At 44.1% G+C, this 19603-nt stretch overlaps 1 protein-coding gene across 7 annotated transcripts in view; it reads right to left on the reverse strand.

The window, feature by feature from the left end:
• Positions 1 to 19365, reverse strand: part of ACVR1 (activin A receptor type 1) — a 121922-nt gene extending 102557 nt beyond the window's left edge. For 2 of the 7 annotated variants that reach the window (XM_043525157.1, XM_037912245.2), the window contains exons 1-2: positions 18982 to 19299; positions 8269 to 8408 (exon numbers count right to left, since the gene is read on the reverse strand). In XM_043525157.1, the coding sequence (XP_043381092.1) occupies positions 8269 to 8315 (47 nt within the window). In that variant the 5' untranslated portion in view covers positions 8316 to 8408; positions 18982 to 19299. Of the gene's footprint in view, positions 1 to 8268; positions 8414 to 18981 lie in introns of all 7 variants that reach the window. The other 5 variants (XM_043525158.1, XM_037912244.2, XM_037912246.2 and 2 more) reach the window with 5 other exon arrangements.
• Between the last annotated feature and the right edge of the window lie 238 nt (positions 19366 to 19603).

The following is a 19603-nucleotide window of genomic DNA, read 5'->3' on the forward strand; positions in this document are numbered from 1 at the left end:
ACAAGCAACTGCAAAGGGTTTTAGCATGAACCAACAAGCTTTCAATTTTAAATAAAATACAGAAAGGATTAATTGCTGAACTGCCTCCAGTAAATGGAGCACTCACCTCAAGTGCCTCCTACTGCATGTCTTTCCCTGCTCCTTGCACCCCCTAAAGGTTGTCAACCTTGTTTGGTGGGTTTTCATAGAATATCGGGGTTGGAAGGGACCTCAGGAGATAATCTAGTCGAACCCCCTGCTCAAAGCAGGACCAGTCCCCAGTTTTTGCCCCAGATCCCTAAATGGCCCCCTCAAGGATTGAACTCACAACCCTGGGTTTAGCAGGCCAATGCTCAAACCACTGAGCTATCCCTCCCCCCGAGGTCAGCCCTCTGACTAAGTGTCACAGTTAAAACGAACCCCTTCTGGGGTAGTAAAAGAGTCCAAAAAAGTTGTCTGCCCTCATCAGTCTTCAGCCATGGCTCTGGGCCCTTTAAATTCAGCCCTTTGCTCAGGCTTCTAAGCCACCCTTGTCCCCTTCTCCTGTCGTCGGTAACTATGCCAGCAGGGGAACCTAAGAAGTCCAGGTTCCAGCCCAGGGGCACTATAAACAGCAGCCATGTACCGCTTCCTTCAGTTAGTTGCTGCAACTTCTCTGGGTCACTTCCTACCTGCCCCCTTTATCTTTACCCTTTACCTTAGGTTAAAACTCTCAAGTCCTCTGTCCCACAGCTTATGCAAATGCAGCCAATCCCCTCCTGTGTCCAGAGAAGAGGAACACCCTTCCTCATCCCACTGGTCCCAGCCAGGAACTGAACTGAAGAAGGCCCTGAAGTTCCTTTTATCTGAGCCTGTTGGGCTCGGATTGGCTGCTCCCATGCAGTCTCTCTGGGGGGATCCACCTTCAGTGCTCCTTTCCTGAGGAGGGATAAAATAGGGTACCACAAAGGTCTGGTACACCCCATCAAACACTCCTATAGATATTGGGGAAGTGCCTCCTGATTTCTAGTGTTTGTAGAGCAAGTTTTGTCTCCAAGTAAATGTAATCTCACTGATTTTTCTTTTCTTCTCTCTCCCCGCCCCCCGCTTTTTTTTTTTTTTAAGTCACCCTTGAGTACTATACCCACTGCAAGACCACTTGTTGTCTGAGTCAGTACAGCCCTGTGGTGTGAAAGCACTGCTCAATACATGGTCCCGTTGATTAGCTGCACTCAGCCTGCCTAATTTTAGAAGTTCCCACAGGAGTTTCTCCTGCAGAAGAAAAGGGGAAGTGAGTAGGAACATTCAAACAAGATATTACTCAGAGAGTGAAGAAGAGTTTGTAAGAAAGGATAATACTTTGCACATCTGAACAGCACTCTGAATCTGTAGTTCTCAAAGTACACTATAAAACATCTCTAGCCCCAATTTGCAGACAGACAGAAACACACACAATAAGGGCTTGTCTACATGGGGAAAGTGACAATCATAGCCATATGACAAACTATTCTGGAATGGCTCCCTGCGTCGACACACTTATTCAGGAATTATGGTGCAGATTAACTGGAACAGTGATTTTTATTCTGGAATAGAATGTCAACATGGAGAGCTTTTCCAGACTAGCCTATTCTACCATAGCTATGCTGGACAAGTTCCCCATGTAGGACTGACCCTTAGTGACTTGTGCAAAGTCACACAGCAGATCAATGTCAGAGCTCATCTACAGGGAAACTCATACTGGCATAGGCTAAGATGTGACTGTAAAATCAAAAAAATTCTACTGATAAAACTTCCTGCGTGGAGGTTTACTTTCTCCAGTATAAGAGGGCTTTTTTTAGTTTAGCTTTGGCACTTTGCATGCAAAGTAAGCTAAACGTAAGAATGGCCATACTGGGTCTGACCACAGGTCCATATAGCCCAGTATCCTGTCTTCCAACAGTGGCCAATGCCAGGTGCCCCAGAGGGAATGAACAGAACAGGTAATCATCAAGTGATCCATCCCCTGCAATCCATTTCCAGCTAATAGCCGTTGATGGATCTGTCCTCCATGATTTATCTAGTTCTTTTTTGAACCCTGTTATAGTCTTGGCCTTCACCACATCCTCTGGCAAAGTGTTCCACAGGTTGACTATGTGTTGTGTGCAGAAATACTTCCTTTTGTTTGTTTTAAACTTGCTGCCTATTAATTTCATTTGGTGACCCCTAGTTCTTGGGTTAAGGAAGTATTATTTACTCCTTCTCATATTTGCTTTTTCCATACCAGTCATGATTTTAGGCCTCTATATATCGCCCCCAAATCATCTCTTTTCCCAACTGAAAAGTCCCAATCTTATTAATCTCTCCTCATACAGAAGCTGTTCCATACCCCTAATCATTTTTGTTGCCCTTTTCCAAATCCAATATATCTTTTTTGAGATGCGGTCACCACATCTGCACTCAGTCTTCAAGATGTGGGCATACCATGGATTCCCAACGTTGTTAGCTTTTTCAACTGCCACTGCACATTGAGTGGCAACCAAACCAAACAAGGAAAGACTGAGCTTTGCTATCTCCCTGCACATTTAACTTCTCACCAAGCAGGTGCCCAGGACTCTGGCAACTCTGCAAGTCAGTTTAGTCCTTTGGCCGGGGACTGCATGCTGTTTCTTCTCCTACCATTGGAGAAGTAAAGTCTTTTCTTAGACCCTTGGACTCTACATTAGAGTAATACATTGTTTTATACATTATTTTCCAAGAACTATCATTGAGGAGCTAATTCTAATTAAAAAAAGTCAGAAATACTTTTCTCCTACAAATTACCATTTATGCACAAAGCACAGAAATACCACACTGTTGTCAGAAAGATATTTTAACATAAGGGAGCTTTATTTCATAGTTTTGAACTGGTTACATTGATGCAATCAATCATTCTCCAGAAGGTCATTTTGGACACAATAAATATGTATGTGAGAGTGAAAGAGAGGTAAAATGAATGCATACTGGGTGCCTCAGATTTTAGCACAGGTCTGGCAGAATAATTATATTACTCCTGAAGGAATTCCGCACCACTGCTAAAGGGCAGAATTAATGTCCTCTACAGATTTTTTTTCCTCCTGCAGAATAATAGATTCTGACGGAGAAGTGAAGGGAAGCTGCAATTACACCTTTTGCCCACTAAAAGGTGGATGTGGCACCGGGAGAGAGGGCGGCTGGCTCATGGACTGGAGCAGCCAGCCATGGAGAGGGAGGAGACAGAGACTGCCTTCCTCGCAGTGCCCTGCCCATGGGGATATGTGCAGATGTGCCTGACTGAATGGGAGAGGCTGGGGTCTGCATGGGGGAGGCTCCAACTCCTTAACAATCCCCACTCCCAAAAAAACAAAACAAACAGTTTCATACTTCTCCCACCTACACCCAACTACCTGCCAGGTCCACTCCCAAGCTCCTTCCCAGCAATTACTTCCCTCTCCCTCAGCTCCTCCATCACCTCTGACTCCCCCAATCCTTTGAACTGTTGCTGAGGGGTGTAGGCAATACATTTTTGTATTGTAATTGAAATGAATTACTCAAAGTTCTGTATTGATATGCCTAGTCAGGAATCTATTTGTCAAAAAACATTTTCCTGAATATTTTTGTTGTCTGTATTGTCACAGACATACTTGCTGACAGGTATTTAGAAATAAATTACCAAAATAGTTGAAACTAGTGAGATTATATTGTGGTTTTTGATAAATAAAATATACAGAATTTTAAAATATTGTGCACTGAGTTTTGGTGCAGAATTCCCCCAGGAGTATTATATGCAGCTTTCTACCAGAGGTATGAACATGGAGTTTTACATGTGTGCATTGAGTCTAGCCAAAATGGAACAAATATCCTACCAGTTAAGTTAGAACATGTTATTAATTTGCATTACCACAGGCTGAAGTAAAGGACAAATATTTATAACTTGGAACATACATGAGGAGCGTCCACACCAGACTTCACAAATGAACCAAGTATCTCAAGTTCACTGACAAAGTTGTTAACTAGAGGTTTAAAAATAAAAAGGCTAGCTAGCAAACACAAATGCAAAAAAAGGGGTAGGGATAGTCAGGGCTGAAGTTGGAGGGACAATATATGAGAGCAGTTATTCAGAGCTGTGAAAGGCCTTGAAAGCAGCACCTGATGTGATAGAAAATGGGAAACTAATAGATAAACTCCAAGAGCTTGCCTTCACGCTGCTTGGTGATTGCGACTGAACTTGAGATACTAAATGATATCTTCCCTGCCAGAGATAGCCCAGGTGAGCAGTACCTGAGTTAGGCAAGTCTGGATATGAACAGCAACATTGCAAACCCCTTACATGAGTTACTGCATCCTCACTGGTGCTGCACTGTGTGTGTTGCTAGCATTTCTGGGGACACATCCCATGGTTCTTTGTCCTGCAGTCAGTTGAGCCACTCTGATTCTTCCCGGGTGAACTGGGAGAACTTATGGTCCCAAGGGGGAATTGTGGGAAAGCATTGGAAGACTATCAGCACTGACGTGACTAGCCCGAGTAAAGTGGCACCTGCGCTCTAACCCATACCTCCAGACAAGCCAGCTAGCCTAGTTTGAAAGCACCACTGAACTTGGGTGAGGGGGCTGTATGTGTGTGGATGGGAGAGTAGTCGGGGTAACATCTAGGTAAGAGCCCAGGTGAACTCTGCAGTGAAGACATACCCTTAGGAGAAGCTAGAGAGGCAACCCCCATGTTTATTCCAGGTTACAAGCATTTCTTCTTTACCCTAGGGATCAGCCTATTTGAGCTATTCCCATTAGTTATACAAGAGTAAGCACCTCTGTAACAGATATAATTTTATACCATGGGGCAAGCAGCAATGATGGAGCAGTACAAAAAACTGTGCTTAGATAATGCTCAGTGAAAGGATATGGGTCTGGACAAAAATTTTAGCTGTATGAAAAAAAAAATTATACAAAAGAAATCTAGAATACTTTTGTTATAGTTGATTAATTTAGGCATACCTTATGCTGCCTATTATTTTACATCAGTTAATACAGCACCCCTAAGAATACCCTAAATCACTACAAACAGCTTCACAGGAGGTATTTTCTTTCAGTGTATACTTCAACAGCTTTCGTGTATTCTTCCACTGTAATCATTTGTCAAAACCACAAGCAATATTTTACTTAACAAATCTAACAAAACATTTTTTTTTTCAAATGACTCTAATACTACATCTGATGTATGGCTAAAGTTACAGGGTAAGAAAGTTTAAAGTAAAATTAAAGCAAGTTCTTTATTCTGGAATTATGGTCTGATTCTCACATTAGATATGAACTGCCCAATTTAGTACCCTGTCTAGTGAACTACAAGCTGTAAATTTTGTTTAGGTAAGATGGGAGAGAATAAGGACCCACCTACAATACAACCATTTTACGAGACCAATGGCCCCAGTAACATGCTACCAAATCATACTGCACCCTTGTCAGGTCTCAGGCTGTAGCATGATCAACAGAGAGTTTGGTCTTGTCCACACAACCAAAACCAGTCTGTTTTAGCAATGTTGGAGGCCCTACCCCAATGTAACTCAGTCACCCACGGTAGTTTTTGAAGTGAAGGACCTGGATTAGTGCTCATGTATAACTGCTTTTATACCCAAAGAAATATAATTCCATATGGTAAAATCCTGAGCCTAGTGAAGTCATTAGCAGATTTGCCATTCAGAGGGGCCAGAATATCACCCATGCTACATACATACATACAAGGCACCAATTATTCCATTGCTATGCTCCACATCATCCTTTTGTAGAATTATCCTTACTTAAACCGATGATCAGGTATTTAAGTGACCACAGTCCAGACACTCAATAAATTGTAACAGGAGACAGTTCCAGTAAGACTTGCAGCTTCTTAAACACATGACTCAGTTAAGTAATATATGTATCATCTGATCAGCCCTTCCCAAATGCTTAACACAGGAAATAATCCTCCATCTGCATAGTGAGGAAGAGAATATATATTCTGGTAAAAATCTGCAATTCCAAAAAAAGTATCTGATCTACTCTCTTTTTGTATTTGCCAGTTTTATTGCCAAACTAATACTTCCATTAGTGGCTTATCTTGTGTCTTATTGATAATTTTAATGGTAAAGTGAGAATTCTACCAGCACCCAATATTTTAAGCTTCTAATTTACATGGAAAAAAAATTAACAGAAAAAAATTTCAGTCTTAAAACAATCTAGTAGTTCCAGCACACCCACATAAAAAAGCTTCAGTAAAATTGTCTCATAATTCAGTGAAGAACTCTAAATAGCACAGTCTGTTCTGAAAAGAGTAATACATGTGCAGTTTTTTTAATTTCACAATTGTTTCCTAGGGACCCTCATGCCTCTCTTCTGCCTTCCATTTCTATTCAGTATTAGTTGAAATTGGAGAGAATGATCTAATCCCAACAGTATAGGTAGCACACAGCCATATCTGCCATAACAACTGATATCAAGGAATGGATTGCTAGACATACCAACTGTGCCTCTGACAAAAACAAAGAAAACAGGGACTTTAAAACAATCGTGTCTAAGCTATGGTTTGTGGAACTTTCAAATCCTTGAGAGTTTCATGTTCAAGCTTGTACAACATGGGAAAGAGGATCCCACTACAACCAAGACAGAGTAACTGGAAACACCAACAAGAAGCTACATATAGCTTCAGGATCTGTTCCATGAGACTAAAGAACAAGACTCTTAAATGGAAAGGAAGCCAAAGACAATTTTTGAGAAGTTTCCCTAGTGAGAAGTGGCCAGGAAGATCAGTACACCCACAGCTTATTCTGCTGAAGGTAACTATATGCCTTCCTTAAGCTAGTGTTCAGAGGATCATCTAGACCAGGGGTTCTGAAACTGGGGGTCAGGACTCCTCAGGGAGTCACAAGGTTATTACATGGCAGGTCACAAGCGGTCAACCTCCACCCCAAATGCAGCTTTGCCTCCAGCATTTATAATGGTGTTAAATATAATTTTAAAAGTGGTTTTAATTTGGGGGGGGGGGGGGGGTTTGAAGAGAAGAGGAGTCACACTCAGAGGCTTGCTATGTGAAAGGGGTCACCAGTACACGTTTGAGAACCACTGATCTAGCACAGGATTTGACGGTTTGCTGAGGTAAGTGAAACCCCCGACTTCTCCCCCTACTGCTGATCAGCAGCTTGCATGACTTCAAAAAGAGAGCCATTCGTAGTCTCCTGTTCATTTGTACAACCAGCAGCAGCTACTCACCTGCTTCACTAGCTGCAGGATACTTGCCAGTCAAAAAAAAAAAAAAAAAAAAAAAAAAAAAAGGACCTCCAATTAGAAGAACGAGTGCCTGATCTGCCTGCCTCTTGGACCCTCCTCTGCAGTTTGCCTTTTAACAAGCTACTAAGGTTCATAGCCAAAGCAAGAAATGTCTGACCCCAGAGGAGTATGGCAGCTGGCTCCAACTGCACTGAAATACCTAAGGGAGGGCCTTAGTACCTCTACCCCCCCTTTCTGTACCTTCAGAGTGCTGAAGGATCTGCCCTTCCTCACTCATTTGGTCCTGCTTAGATCACCAGGGTGGAGAATTCTTGTACTGTTAGGAATCACAGCACCCTCTCTTCCTCTCAAGCAGTCTGCAAAAGCAGGTCCACTTCCCTTCCTCCCACACCCAAAGAGGGCAAGAGGCAGGGTAGAAGGAAAAGGGGGTGGGGGGGAAGAGGGGAAGCGCAGCGCGGTGGCTGGAGGAAGCCGAAGGTATCAGATTAACTTGAACAACTTTACCAACCCCAGTTAGCTTCTTAATTCAGAAAATAAGCCTAGAATAGAGAGGTATGTTGTTAATGAACTCTATTAAGAAAGTGGTGATTGCATGCTCCTCCCACCACCATCTCCCCAATACCTAAACCAGACTCCTCTTCCTTCTTCTTAACCAAGTTTGTTTTCAGTCTGGATGGGGTAAAAAAAAAAAAAAAAAGAAAAAAAAAGAGAAACATTCCCCACTAGAAGGAGCTCAAAACACACAAGTAAAAAGCCACCGATCCCAGATCTCAAACTTGCTACCAGACTCATGCCATATTCAGTAGCTAGGCTCTGTGCCAACTAGCACTTCAGAAACATGGGCACGTCTACACTAAAAGCGCCACTGTCACACTTGACTGAAGATGCTACCTACGCCAACCTCCTCCCATTAGCATAGTACCCAACCTCCCCAAGAGGTGGTAGCTATGTCAACAGGAGACTTCTCCCATCAGCTTGGTGCTGTTTACACCAGGGAATAGGTCATTGAACTGTGTCCATCCAGGGTGTTGATTTTTCACACCCGACAGATATACTGACCTAATTTCTGAGAGTAGACTTGGCCTGAGTCTCGCCCTCTTAGCCATCGTCTCAAATCCTCTTTTATATGCCAGGACAGGAACGATAGTGTTGCAGTAGTGTCCAGAGTCTGATGCCACAGGATCTGACTATTGGTCTGCCTAGACTGGGAAAATACATAATTTAAAAACGTGCACCTATCACCACTTTGCACAAGCACAGACAAGGCAAGCTGCGTTTAGCTGTTTGCAGTCACCCCTTGCAGAAGTACAAGATTAAATTGTTCTTTGACAACATGGGGTAGATAATTTTCCTCAGTCTTGACCAGTGGTTCGCAAACTTTAACAACCTGTGAACCCCTTTCACTAAAATGTCAAGTCTCACAACCCTCCCCCCCCCAAAAGGAATACTTCCAGGAATTTTCTCCTTTACCTGAGTATAAGTTATAAAAAGTAGTGATCTTGGAAATATAAAAAAAATACATGATTACACACTATTATTAATCATTACAGTATTTGTATTACATTATGAAAAAGGCAACACTCTTCCAAGATCTCACTTTCGTAGCTTGTATCACTTTGAATAAGCCTGTTATAAGACAAGGCTTCTATATTTCATCAAAGAGTATCAGATGTGAAACAGCATGAAGGTATTTAAGAAGCCAACTCAAAGAGTTCCTCCTACACAAGCATTCAGGTCTTGAGCAGTCCAGGCAAATAACTCACGTTACAACAAAGCTTAAACTTGTTCTTCATAATAATTTTAAAACACAATACTTGCCTATTTAATTTTAAAAACAGCAAAAAAAAAAATCCACCTCCCTTTCCATTTCTTATAAGGAGTCTTGATGTTTAAATCTCCTCAGTGTGATAGATATGATTGCTTTGATCTGCTTAGCTCTTGGAAGTCCAGGGGCTCCAGGCTGCTGGTCCCGTGCTGCCCAGGGTCCCTACGGACAGCTCTTTCCACCATTAGGGAATTTTTTCCCCCCGAGAACCCCCTGTAATATTTCACGCACCCCAGTTTGGGAACCACTGGTCTAGCCAAACCCCCAAAGGCAGTCTACATTACAGGATTCGCCACAACTATGCCACTGTAGTACCATAGCGTAGACACTTCCTACGTTTATGTAAGGGTTTCCCCCCCATCCATTTTATGTAAACCCAAGCTCTGGTAGCTAGTCGATGGAAGAATTCCATCTAGTCACATCTACACCTTGCCTTAACTACAGTGTTCAGGAGTGTGATTTTTTTCATATCCCTGAGCAACGTAGATAGGCAAACCTAAATAATAAATGCAGAAAAAAGGACAGTAGGGATGCTGAGCCCTACGGAAAGCCACAAGTTTGTCAACTAACATATTTGTACTTGGTAGATGGATACTGCATAATGTTAACTCTTGTTAACAGTCCCTGGGCAGACTTATCCCAGAAAAAACTGTGGAGAACAGGGCAGAAACATAATTTTATGACAGACCTAGCACTTGCCCCCAAGGAAGATACATGTTCATCCAGCCTGATGTCTGCTTCACAAGGACACTTGGCTAGCACATCCTTCAGGTGACCAGTCAGCTAAAGCGTACTAGACTAAACACTGGTGTAAGACTAGCGAGGGTAGGTCCTGAAAAACAGACATTTCTAATTTCAGGGACCCATGGATATCCTAATTATTTATGAAGATTGACATTGTGTTGTTCATTTGCACTAATGCAGAATAGGATGTGATTACAGTGGACGAGTCAGGATTTTTTGGCGTTGGTAACCATTTGGCAGGGCCAGCAAAGATTATTTAAGGCTGGTTCTGACCAATAGCAGGTACAGTGCCTAGTTCCAATGCACTGCTCAGCTGCCATGCATACCCCAATGCTCCATTGACTTCAGTGAAATGTTAACAGGTAACAGTAGCACAGCAGTTAAAGTGGAGGACTAGCAAAGGGTTAAGATGAATCCAATCTGAAATGAAACACCAAATCAGAGGTTGAAGAGGCTCCCCCTACTAGCTATGATAATGAGATGCAGCACTTGATATCCTTCATACACTAGCTGATGAATCATTGGTCATTTCTGATTTTGGCTTTCTATCTGAGTCAGCATATTTAAACCCACTACTAAATGGGTAACAGATTTATAAAAAAAAAATATATATATATATCTTACACATATTAGTCATATCTTCATGTTATCTGACTTAATCTCTTTCATCTTCTATAATATCATCTCACTCAGCTTATCCAATAAAAAAAAAACAATGTCATCTTTGTGATTCTACTCAGTTCATTTTGATTCTTATATAATACAGGGTAGCACTTGCAAAAACATACACTGAAAGTCAATGGGCCTTCGGAGCCTAAAGGTATGTCTACACTGCAAAGAAAAACCCAGAGCACTGAGTCTCAGAGCAAGGATCAACTGACTTGGGCTCAGGCTGCAGGACCAAAAATAGCAGCATATATGTTCCTGCTCGGGCTGGAACCCGAGCTCCGAGATCATTTCCCCTTACCAGGCATGAGAGCCTACAGTGCTATTTTTAGTCCTGCAGCCCGTATCCCGCAAACCCGAGTAAACTGACCTCGGTTCTGAGACTTGGTGCCACAGGTTTTTCCTCTACAGTGTAGACATACCCTTAGTCACTTCAGGGACTTGGGCCCCTAAGTCACCTTATGTACTTTTGAAAATATTAATCTAAGACTGTGTTGCTATTTAATGGTTGCAAATATTACAGGGGAATAGTTTAAACGTAATAAAAATTCACTTGGGTATTTCTTTAAAGCATTTCTATTAAATTTAACAACAAAACTGTGTGTTTATATAGCTCTTTCCATCTGAGGATCTCAAAGCACTTTACAAGCGTTTGGAAATTACACCTTCCAACGTGCCTGGAAGTATCATCACTATTTACAGATGTGGTAGACTGAAGCACAGAAAGATTAAGACCCCAGCTACATACTGAGGGCTTGTCTAGAGTAGGATTTAAAATTATGGTTTTAGGAGATATTAGATAACTCATCCTAACATGTTCTTAAACTGTGTTAAGATCTACACCACCTTGTCTACAGTACTGTTTTAGAATACCACGCCTTTAACTCCCAGTCAAAACACACCAAAAGCCTAGCAGAATCCCCATTAGTTATCACATGCTTAAGGGTTGGCAGGATAGGATCCACATTAAGCACTGTCTGGGTACCCAGTCCCACCACAATTCCCACCACAAGGTTAAAACACAGCTCTTTCCTGCTGTGTAGACGGAAGTGAACTATGTTTTTACCAGATACTTGTTAGACAGAGGTAGATCTACAAGCACAGGTTACAGGAACCCCACTTCTAATGTCAAGCTGCTAGGAAAGAGAAAGGATCCAGGGATTTCTACAAGGATCCTGTCCTTAGATCCTGCTCCTACATCAACTTCACATAAAATTTAAGCTCCACTCTAAGTTGCCACTGTTCCTGCTGAAAGAGAGAAGAGGGTTTTCCATCTCCTCCTACCCCCAAGAGTATCTTAACTGCTAAGAATGAGGAAGTGGAGACCTGCTCTATTTCTTAAAAGCACCTGGTTACCTTAACTTGGATGGACAGACAGCCTGGAAAAAAGAAAAAGAAAAAAAAAAATCTTACCCAACTTGACATATCAGGCTAAACAGCAACATAGACAGTCATCAGAACATCAAGAATTATAGTTGATATACACAAATAGGAGGAATGTGTTTTGTATTAAGTAGAAGTTTGTTAATAACTAGCTTCAGGAAATAATATAGCTGAAAATGCTCTGAGGAAGGTCTGCAGAGACACAGACTGAACTTCTGTGGTCACCATTAAAACTCTTACAAATCCCTTTGTAAGTAATGAATGTGACTACAATATTCCATATACTAAGTAACAAACACTAGGTAACATGATTCATTTACGAAGGCAAAGCAACCAATATGCTGCTATCTATATTCCTTACAAAAAATGAAGGAAAAATCCCTGGAAAAATCATGGAACAGGTCCTCAAGGAATCAATTCTGAAGCACTTAGAGGAGAGGAAAGTCATCAGGAACAGTCAGCATGGATTCACCAAGGGCAAGTCATGCCTGACTAATCTAATTGCCTTCTATGACGAGATAACTGGCTCTGTGGATGAGGGGAAAGCAGTGGACGTGTTGTTCCTTGACTTTAGCAAAGCTTTTGACACTGTCTCCCACAGTATTCTTGCCAGCAAGTTCAAGAAGTATGGGCTGGATGAATGAACTATAAGGTGGATAGAAAGTTGGCTGGATTGTTGGGTTCAACGGGTTGTGATCAATGGCTCCATGTCTAGCTGGCAGCCGGTATCAAGTGCAGTGCCCCAAGGGTCGGTCCTGGGGCCGGTTTTGTTCAATATCTTCATAAATGATCTGGAAGATGGTGTGGATTACACCCTCCGCAAGTTTGCAGATGACACTAAACTGGGAGAAGAGGTAGATACGCTGGAGGGTAGGGATAGGATACAGAGGGACCTAGACAAATTAGAGGATTGGGCCAAAAGAAATCTGATGAGGTTCAACAAAGACAAGTGCAGAGTCCTGCACTTAGGACGGAAGAATCCCATGCACCGCTACAGACTAGGGACCGAATGGCTCGGCAGCAGTTCCGCAGAAAAGGACCTAGGGGTTACAGTGGATGAGAAGCTGGATATGAGTCAACAGTGTGCCCTTGTTGCCAAGAAGGCCAATGGCATTTTGGGATGTATAAGTAGGGGCATTGCCAGCAGATCGAGGGACATGATCATTCCCCTCTATTCGACATTGGTGAGGCCTCATCTGGAGTACTGTGTCCAGTTTTGGGCCTCACACTACAAGAAGAATGTGGAAAAATTGGAAAACGTCCAGTGGAGGGCAACAAAAATGATTCGGGGACTGGAACATATGAGTTATGAGGAGAGGCTGAGGGAACTGGGATTGTTTAGTCAGCGGAAAAGAAGAATGAGGGGGGATTTGATAGCTGCTTTCAACTACCTGAAAGGGGGTTCCAAAGAGGATGGCTCTAGACTGTTCTCAGTGGTAGCAGATGACAGAACAAGGAGTAATGGTCACAGGTTGCAGTGGGGGAGGTTTAGGTTGGATATTAGGAAAAACTTTTTCACTAGGAGGGTGGTGAAACACTGGAATGCGTTACCTAGGGAGGTGGTGGAATCTCCTTCCTTAGAAGTTTTTAAAGTCAGGCTGGGATGATTTAGTTGGGGTTTGGTCCTGCTTTGAGCAGGGGGTTGGACTAGATGACCTCCTGAGGTCCCTTCCAACCCTGATATTCTATGAAATATGATGGTTACATTCATTTCTCACAAAAGCAAAACTAGAAAGATGTTAACGATGACTGTTGTAAGTACATTATAAACAGGCTTGGAAGAATTAGACTTATAAGTAAGTGTTGATTTCACCACACAGAATGAAAAAAGTATTCCCACAATTATAGTTGAAATTTACAGATAGGCAAAGACAGACAAATGTTGCTTGAGAACTTAGGAGTATGATTTAATGCTATTTATTTCATATATTTGGGCATGTGATGTTGACAATTTGTGTTTTAACCATTAAAGCTTTGAGTCTCAATGTCTAACACCATTAAATAAATTGTCTGACTACCACTCCCCTCCATAACTTCACACAACTGCCAAAATTTAAGTCAATAAAAACCTTAAAAAAGGCAAAATTGTGGGCAACTGTGAAGATTTAAAACTGATAAAAAACTGCAAGAGTGCTTAAAAACATCAATATTATCCATCAAAATTGTTTTAAAAAAATAAAAATCAAGTTCTGCCATGTCTCTTTATAAAGAACCGAGTGAAAATACAAGGTGACTGCCACTGGAGCTCCCTGTAAAATAGAGCAGCTGATACAACTGAAAGTGACTGGTACTGCCACCATCAATAATATCCAAACAGGATTTCCATTTCTCTGCTTCTAACTTTGAAATGTGTTATATTTACATGAATTATAATTAGACACAGATAAATGGTCCCCTTCCCCCAGGCATTTTTTTTTTTTTAAATAAACAGCCCCACCTTCTATATTTTTGGACGGACTACGATTCATCACATAAAGGCTGATGATGTATAAAGTGAAATGGCTGCAGAAATTATCTGAGTCACTGCAGTATGCCTTGAAGCATGTCCTGAAATGGAGACAGAGGGGAAAAGACCACTTTGTCATTAGGTTACAAAAGGGCATATGAGTAGTGGGAAGAACTACAAGCAAGGATTACCCATAAATCTTTGGCCATCTGGGTCAACAGGCAATTCCCAAAGTATATGGCATGCCAAGTGCCCTTTACTAAGTTAATTATAACACAAGACAGAAAAGTGTTTTTCATATTAACAAGGTACATTGAGGTGGGGGCCAAAGAACTCAAAATAACAGTATGGAACACATCACTGTTTGTTAAAATGTAGGGGATGAGGTGGATTCATTTTGGAGAATCTGTTCTAAAAAATAGGCTCTAATCTGTAATATCCAAAAATATGTTCGAACCATCCAAGGAAGCAGCTATGCATTTATAAGCAGCTTCACTTGGGTGCTTTGCCTTTTTACTGCCTTCAATTGCATATCCTTCTTGGGAAGGGCATTATTCTCAAACATTAGACCTTTACAGACAGCACTTGGAGGGTATTTATAAAATATCTGATATGGTCACTATGGCCTCCATGGATAAGAAGCATAGGGCAGGGGTGGGCAAACTTTCTGGCCCAAGGGCCACATTGGGGTGCGAAACTGTATGGAGGGCCAGATATGGAAGGCTCCCACTACTTCCCACCCCCTGACTGCCCCCCTCAGAACTTCCCACCCATCCAACCCCACCCTGCTCCTTGTCCCCTGACCGCCCCCTCCCAGGTCCCCCACCCCTAACCGCCCCCCGGGACCCAACCCCTATCTAACCCCCCCGTTCCCTGTCCCCCCCAGAACCTCTGCCCTATCCAACCACTCCCTGTTCCCCACCCCCTGACAGCTCCCCAGGACCCTGTGCCCCAGCCCCCTTACCATGCCGCTCAGAGCAGCATGTCTGGCAGCTGCACTGCCCGGCCAGAGCCAGACACGCTGCCCTGCGTGAGCGTGCAGCCCTGTCACCCAGAGTGCTGCCTGCGTGGCTGCGGGGGAGGGGCCGGGGGCTAGCCTCCGGGGCCAGGAGCTCAGGGGCCAGGCAGGACAGTCCCGCAGGCTGTAGTTTGCCCACCTCTGGTATTAAGGTGAGCTATTACCAGCAGGAGTGGGGTGGGAGGGACCTTTTGTAGTGATAATCAAGGTGAGCCATTATCAACTGCTGGAAATGGCCCACCTTGATTATCACTACAAAAAGGTGTCCCGTTCCTTCCTCCCCCTCCCCCCCGGTAATAGCTCACCTTAAGTGATCACTCTGGTTACAGCGTGTATGGTAACACCCATTGTTTCATGTTCTCTATGTATATAAATCTCCCCACTGTATTTTCCACTGAATGCATCCGATGAAGTGAGCTGTAGCTCACGTAAGCTTATGCTCAAATAAATTTGTTAGTCTCTAAGGTGCCACAAGGACTCCTTTTCTTTTTGCGAATACAGACTAACACGGCTGCTACTCTGAAACAACAAAAGGTTCTCTAGGACAGATTATGCCCTCAGTGATAGCTGTACAAGCCCACAGTCTTCAGTAGGTTTAAGCAGGGTATGTCCCTGTAGGCATGAAGTCAAAAGAAAGTGAAGCGTTCTTCTTCCAGTTTACTATAAAAAGGTACTGCTGTAAATAGATCAGTGGTTCTCAAAACTGACGGGCCACTTAAAAACTGCTGAGGGTCTTGGCGGGCCACTTAATGATCTTTCCAAATGTTCTTAGTACTGTTAGCTAACTATTGTAAAGCGCTTTGGATAAGAGCACTATATAAAAAAATCTTAAACATTTTTGTGTTCTACAAATAAAAGGGCACAACTCATTTTAATATCAGTACCTTACCTTTCTAATGTGATGGATGTGACCTCTGTCCTCCACCATGGCAGCCCGCTGGGCTGGGAAGTGGGGGAGGGTCGCTCCCTCTCTCCCCCAAAGCGGCAGCCCCCAAGCTGGGGCTGGAAAAGAGGGCTGCCTCTTCCCGGCAGCCACAGTCCCGGAGCTGGGGAAAGTCACCTTTCTCTGGCTGCCACAGCCCCACACGTCCCAGTTTCCCTCCACCCCCTCTTCTCATCCTATTGCCCCCCCCCCCCGCAGCAAGGCCACCACCTCACCTTACATGTGCGTCTTCTCCAGGGTCCAGGCACCTAATTAGTGGAATCACACCTGCACGGCTCCACTAATTAGGTGGGTGGCCCTTCGTTCTCTTGTGTACGGACACCCAGGCACGTACCTTAGTGCGAACTGTCTGTGGACCACAGTTTGAGAACCTCTGAAATAGATCATTTTTGACCTCCACAGAGCATTGCTACAAATTATGTTATTGGAAAGGCTAACACCATGCTTATGCCCTAAATTTCACAAAGCAATGAGTGTTAATAAAAAAAATCTTTAGGATCGTTAATATATAGATATGAGCCCATTAATACCACATAAAATAGGTGGTTTGATTTAGTCTCCCACAAATGTATTGACTAAACACCAGCAAATCACGAATGAATGAAGTGGCCTCAAGAGATTCAAATGCACACAGGATTTTTGGCCCCTGTGACTTCATCAGTTTCCTGTCAAAACTTCAGCCTTCTCTAAACTGGCTTTTGCTACATTGGCTTTCACTGTTGCCTTCTTTCTCATATACTAGAGAATGAGAAAAATATTAACCATTATAAACATCTCCCATGATGACTGCATTTTATATAGTTCAGAAAATTTCTTCTAGAGCCAGTGATTCAAAGATATGGTTGTTTGTATATAAATACTAAACAACGAGCTGTAAGAGCAATAGGGTGGAAATTGATATCTAGTATTCTTCTCTTAAAAAGGCAGAGTCATTGGGACTGGATTATTAGCAAGAGCATTCCCTCCTCCCCCTGCAATCTCCAAATTGAGACAATTAGCATAATAAGAGGCTGTTTGCTATTATTATGCCTATCCTAAGTGGATAAGGCTAGAAAAGTGACCTTTAAAAAAAAAAAAAAAACCACACATGTAGTTTATTTCACTTAACTTTTTCCTTCCCCTGAGCAGTAGAATTATTCACATTCCCAACAATTGAGACATTTTCCTTCCTCATTTTTAAAATACCCATTTCTCCACAATTTTCAGAGTTGGGGGCTTGGGGGAGAAGGAGAAAGATGACTGCAAGATAAGTTTCTCAAGGCTGAAGACTAGACCAGACAAGACTCCCTAGACTGTGTTAATACCACTCTCCATCAGGCTAATGGGATTGCTGTTGAGCAATACAAGTCATCCTTGTCTCACAGAGCTGAGCAGACTAAATCAAAAGCACTTGCTAGTTTGAGAGAGACCAGGAATCAAGGCTGTATCTATCTCCCACACACCTGTGTGGAACACTCAACAGGACACGTTCTACATTTCTGAATTGTGATATTTTCAGTTTGTTTTGATTTAAGTTATCATCAATACGCATCCCAAAAGTCCTGGTAATATCTATTTATCTCGCAGGGTTTTTCCACCATGAAATATCATACCTCAACCATTTTCAAGTTGATCCTATGACTTCAATGCATTTGGAAAGGGAATCTTGATTATTCGTAGTGAGCACATGACAGGAACAGCTTTGTAACATTTGGACTATGTTTTGGAAAAACAGTTGTGTACTTTAAATCATGTTTGATAAATACTTTAAAATATTTATAAAGGGTATAGAAAAACAATTTTGAAACAAGTTCTATTTTTTGCTCATACGTTTTAAAACTCTGTTAGCAGAGTTTTAATATTGCTAATTTGTTAGTCTCTAAGGTGCCACAAGTACTACTTTTCTTCTAACAGGAAAGAGACTTGAGAAACTAGACCCCAAAAGATAGCTGCATTCTTCAAAGGCCTAAATTAACAGCTTTTTATGTGTGATACTCATTGTAATGTTTATCAATCAGCATGAGGCAACTGAAACCAAACAAGAAAGTGTCAGTCTTGTTCACCAATCATTTCTACATTACAAAAGAAGCTTGAAAACTAGTGGGAACTCCAGCCTTTCTACAAAGTGTTTTTGTGCTTAAAGCAGTGACAGCAGAACCACTGAAAATAGCAATTCCTCCATTTAAACGCAGCATTCATCTACTCAGATCACCCCCCGCCCCGCCCTTCACCCATTTAAAGATTCCCAAGCTTCTCTTTTTACTGTTATGGTTACAGCGCAGAGGGAAGGGTTTAAACTTGGCAAAGTAACGTGTAGCATCTGTAACCACATTTGCCTTGTGGGCATCAGAAGAAGATGAATCCCACATTCCTGCCTTTGAAGCGATCCAAACGGCAGCTCGCAAGGCAGGGAGCTCGGAGAGGAGTTTCCTGGCTCTTTCCTGCCGAGCCGGGCCCGGGAACTCCCCGCGGAGGGAGACACGCAGGGCCGCGGCGAGCAGAGGGCAGATGTCATGTTTTGGCTGCCAGCGCCCCCGAAGGCGCCTCCCAGGCGGAGGTAGGTAGCGAGGTGCCCGCACCGACGCCCCTGCACGCACTGCAGGGAGCCAGGACTTCCCCGCCGGGCCCCACTGCGGGCAGGACCGAGCCGCCGCAGGCAGCGCGTCCCCTCCCGCGCCGGGCAGGACCCCCACCGCCAGAGGCAGCGCCCGGCCCAGGGGGCTCCGCAGGGCCGCCCGCCGCAGCGCGAGGCCGCCGAGGCCACTCACCGTCTCATGGCAGCGCGGAGGGAGGAGGCGCGGGGCGGCGGCGGGCCCGGGGCGCTAGAGGCGGGCAGCCCTCGCCATGGGGCGGCGGCGAGACCTCCCCGCGCCGCTGCGCTCTAATCACGGCGCTGCCCCTGGGCCAAGCCCGGCCGCATCCCCCCAGCCCTGCCCGCGGGGACTCGGCGGCGGACGACGAGGGGGGAAGCGCACAGAGGGACGAGACGCCGGAGAGCCAAAGTTCCCCGCGGCGGCAGGAGGGGCCGGGATGCTGCTCCTGCGGCGGGAGTGGGAGGAGGAAGTGGCTGCTCCCCGCTCTGCCAATGGACGCCCGGCGCTGTAATTAATAACCAGGCACATCATTTCCTCCCGGCTCCAGCCCGGCGCGCTGCCCCGCCTCGCCCCCTGCCGGCCGGCCGGCGCGGCGCACCCTGCCCGGCCACGTTCGCAGCCCGCCGCCCGGCCGGCCCCTCCGCGCCCCGGGTGAGTGTAAAGCCGCCGGTGCCGGCCCCAGGGCAGACACGGAATGCGGTGTAAACCCGGCTGATGTGGATTGAGTTTAATGCAGCCCGCCTGCAGCCATAGGCGGCGCCGCCTGGTTTAAGAGTGCCCCTGCCAGCCCCCAGCA

This window comes from Chelonia mydas, chromosome 11, assembly GCF_015237465.2.
Source record: "Chelonia mydas isolate rCheMyd1 chromosome 11, rCheMyd1.pri.v2, whole genome shotgun sequence".
NCBI classification, from domain to species: Eukaryota; Metazoa; Chordata; order Testudines; family Cheloniidae; genus Chelonia; species Chelonia mydas.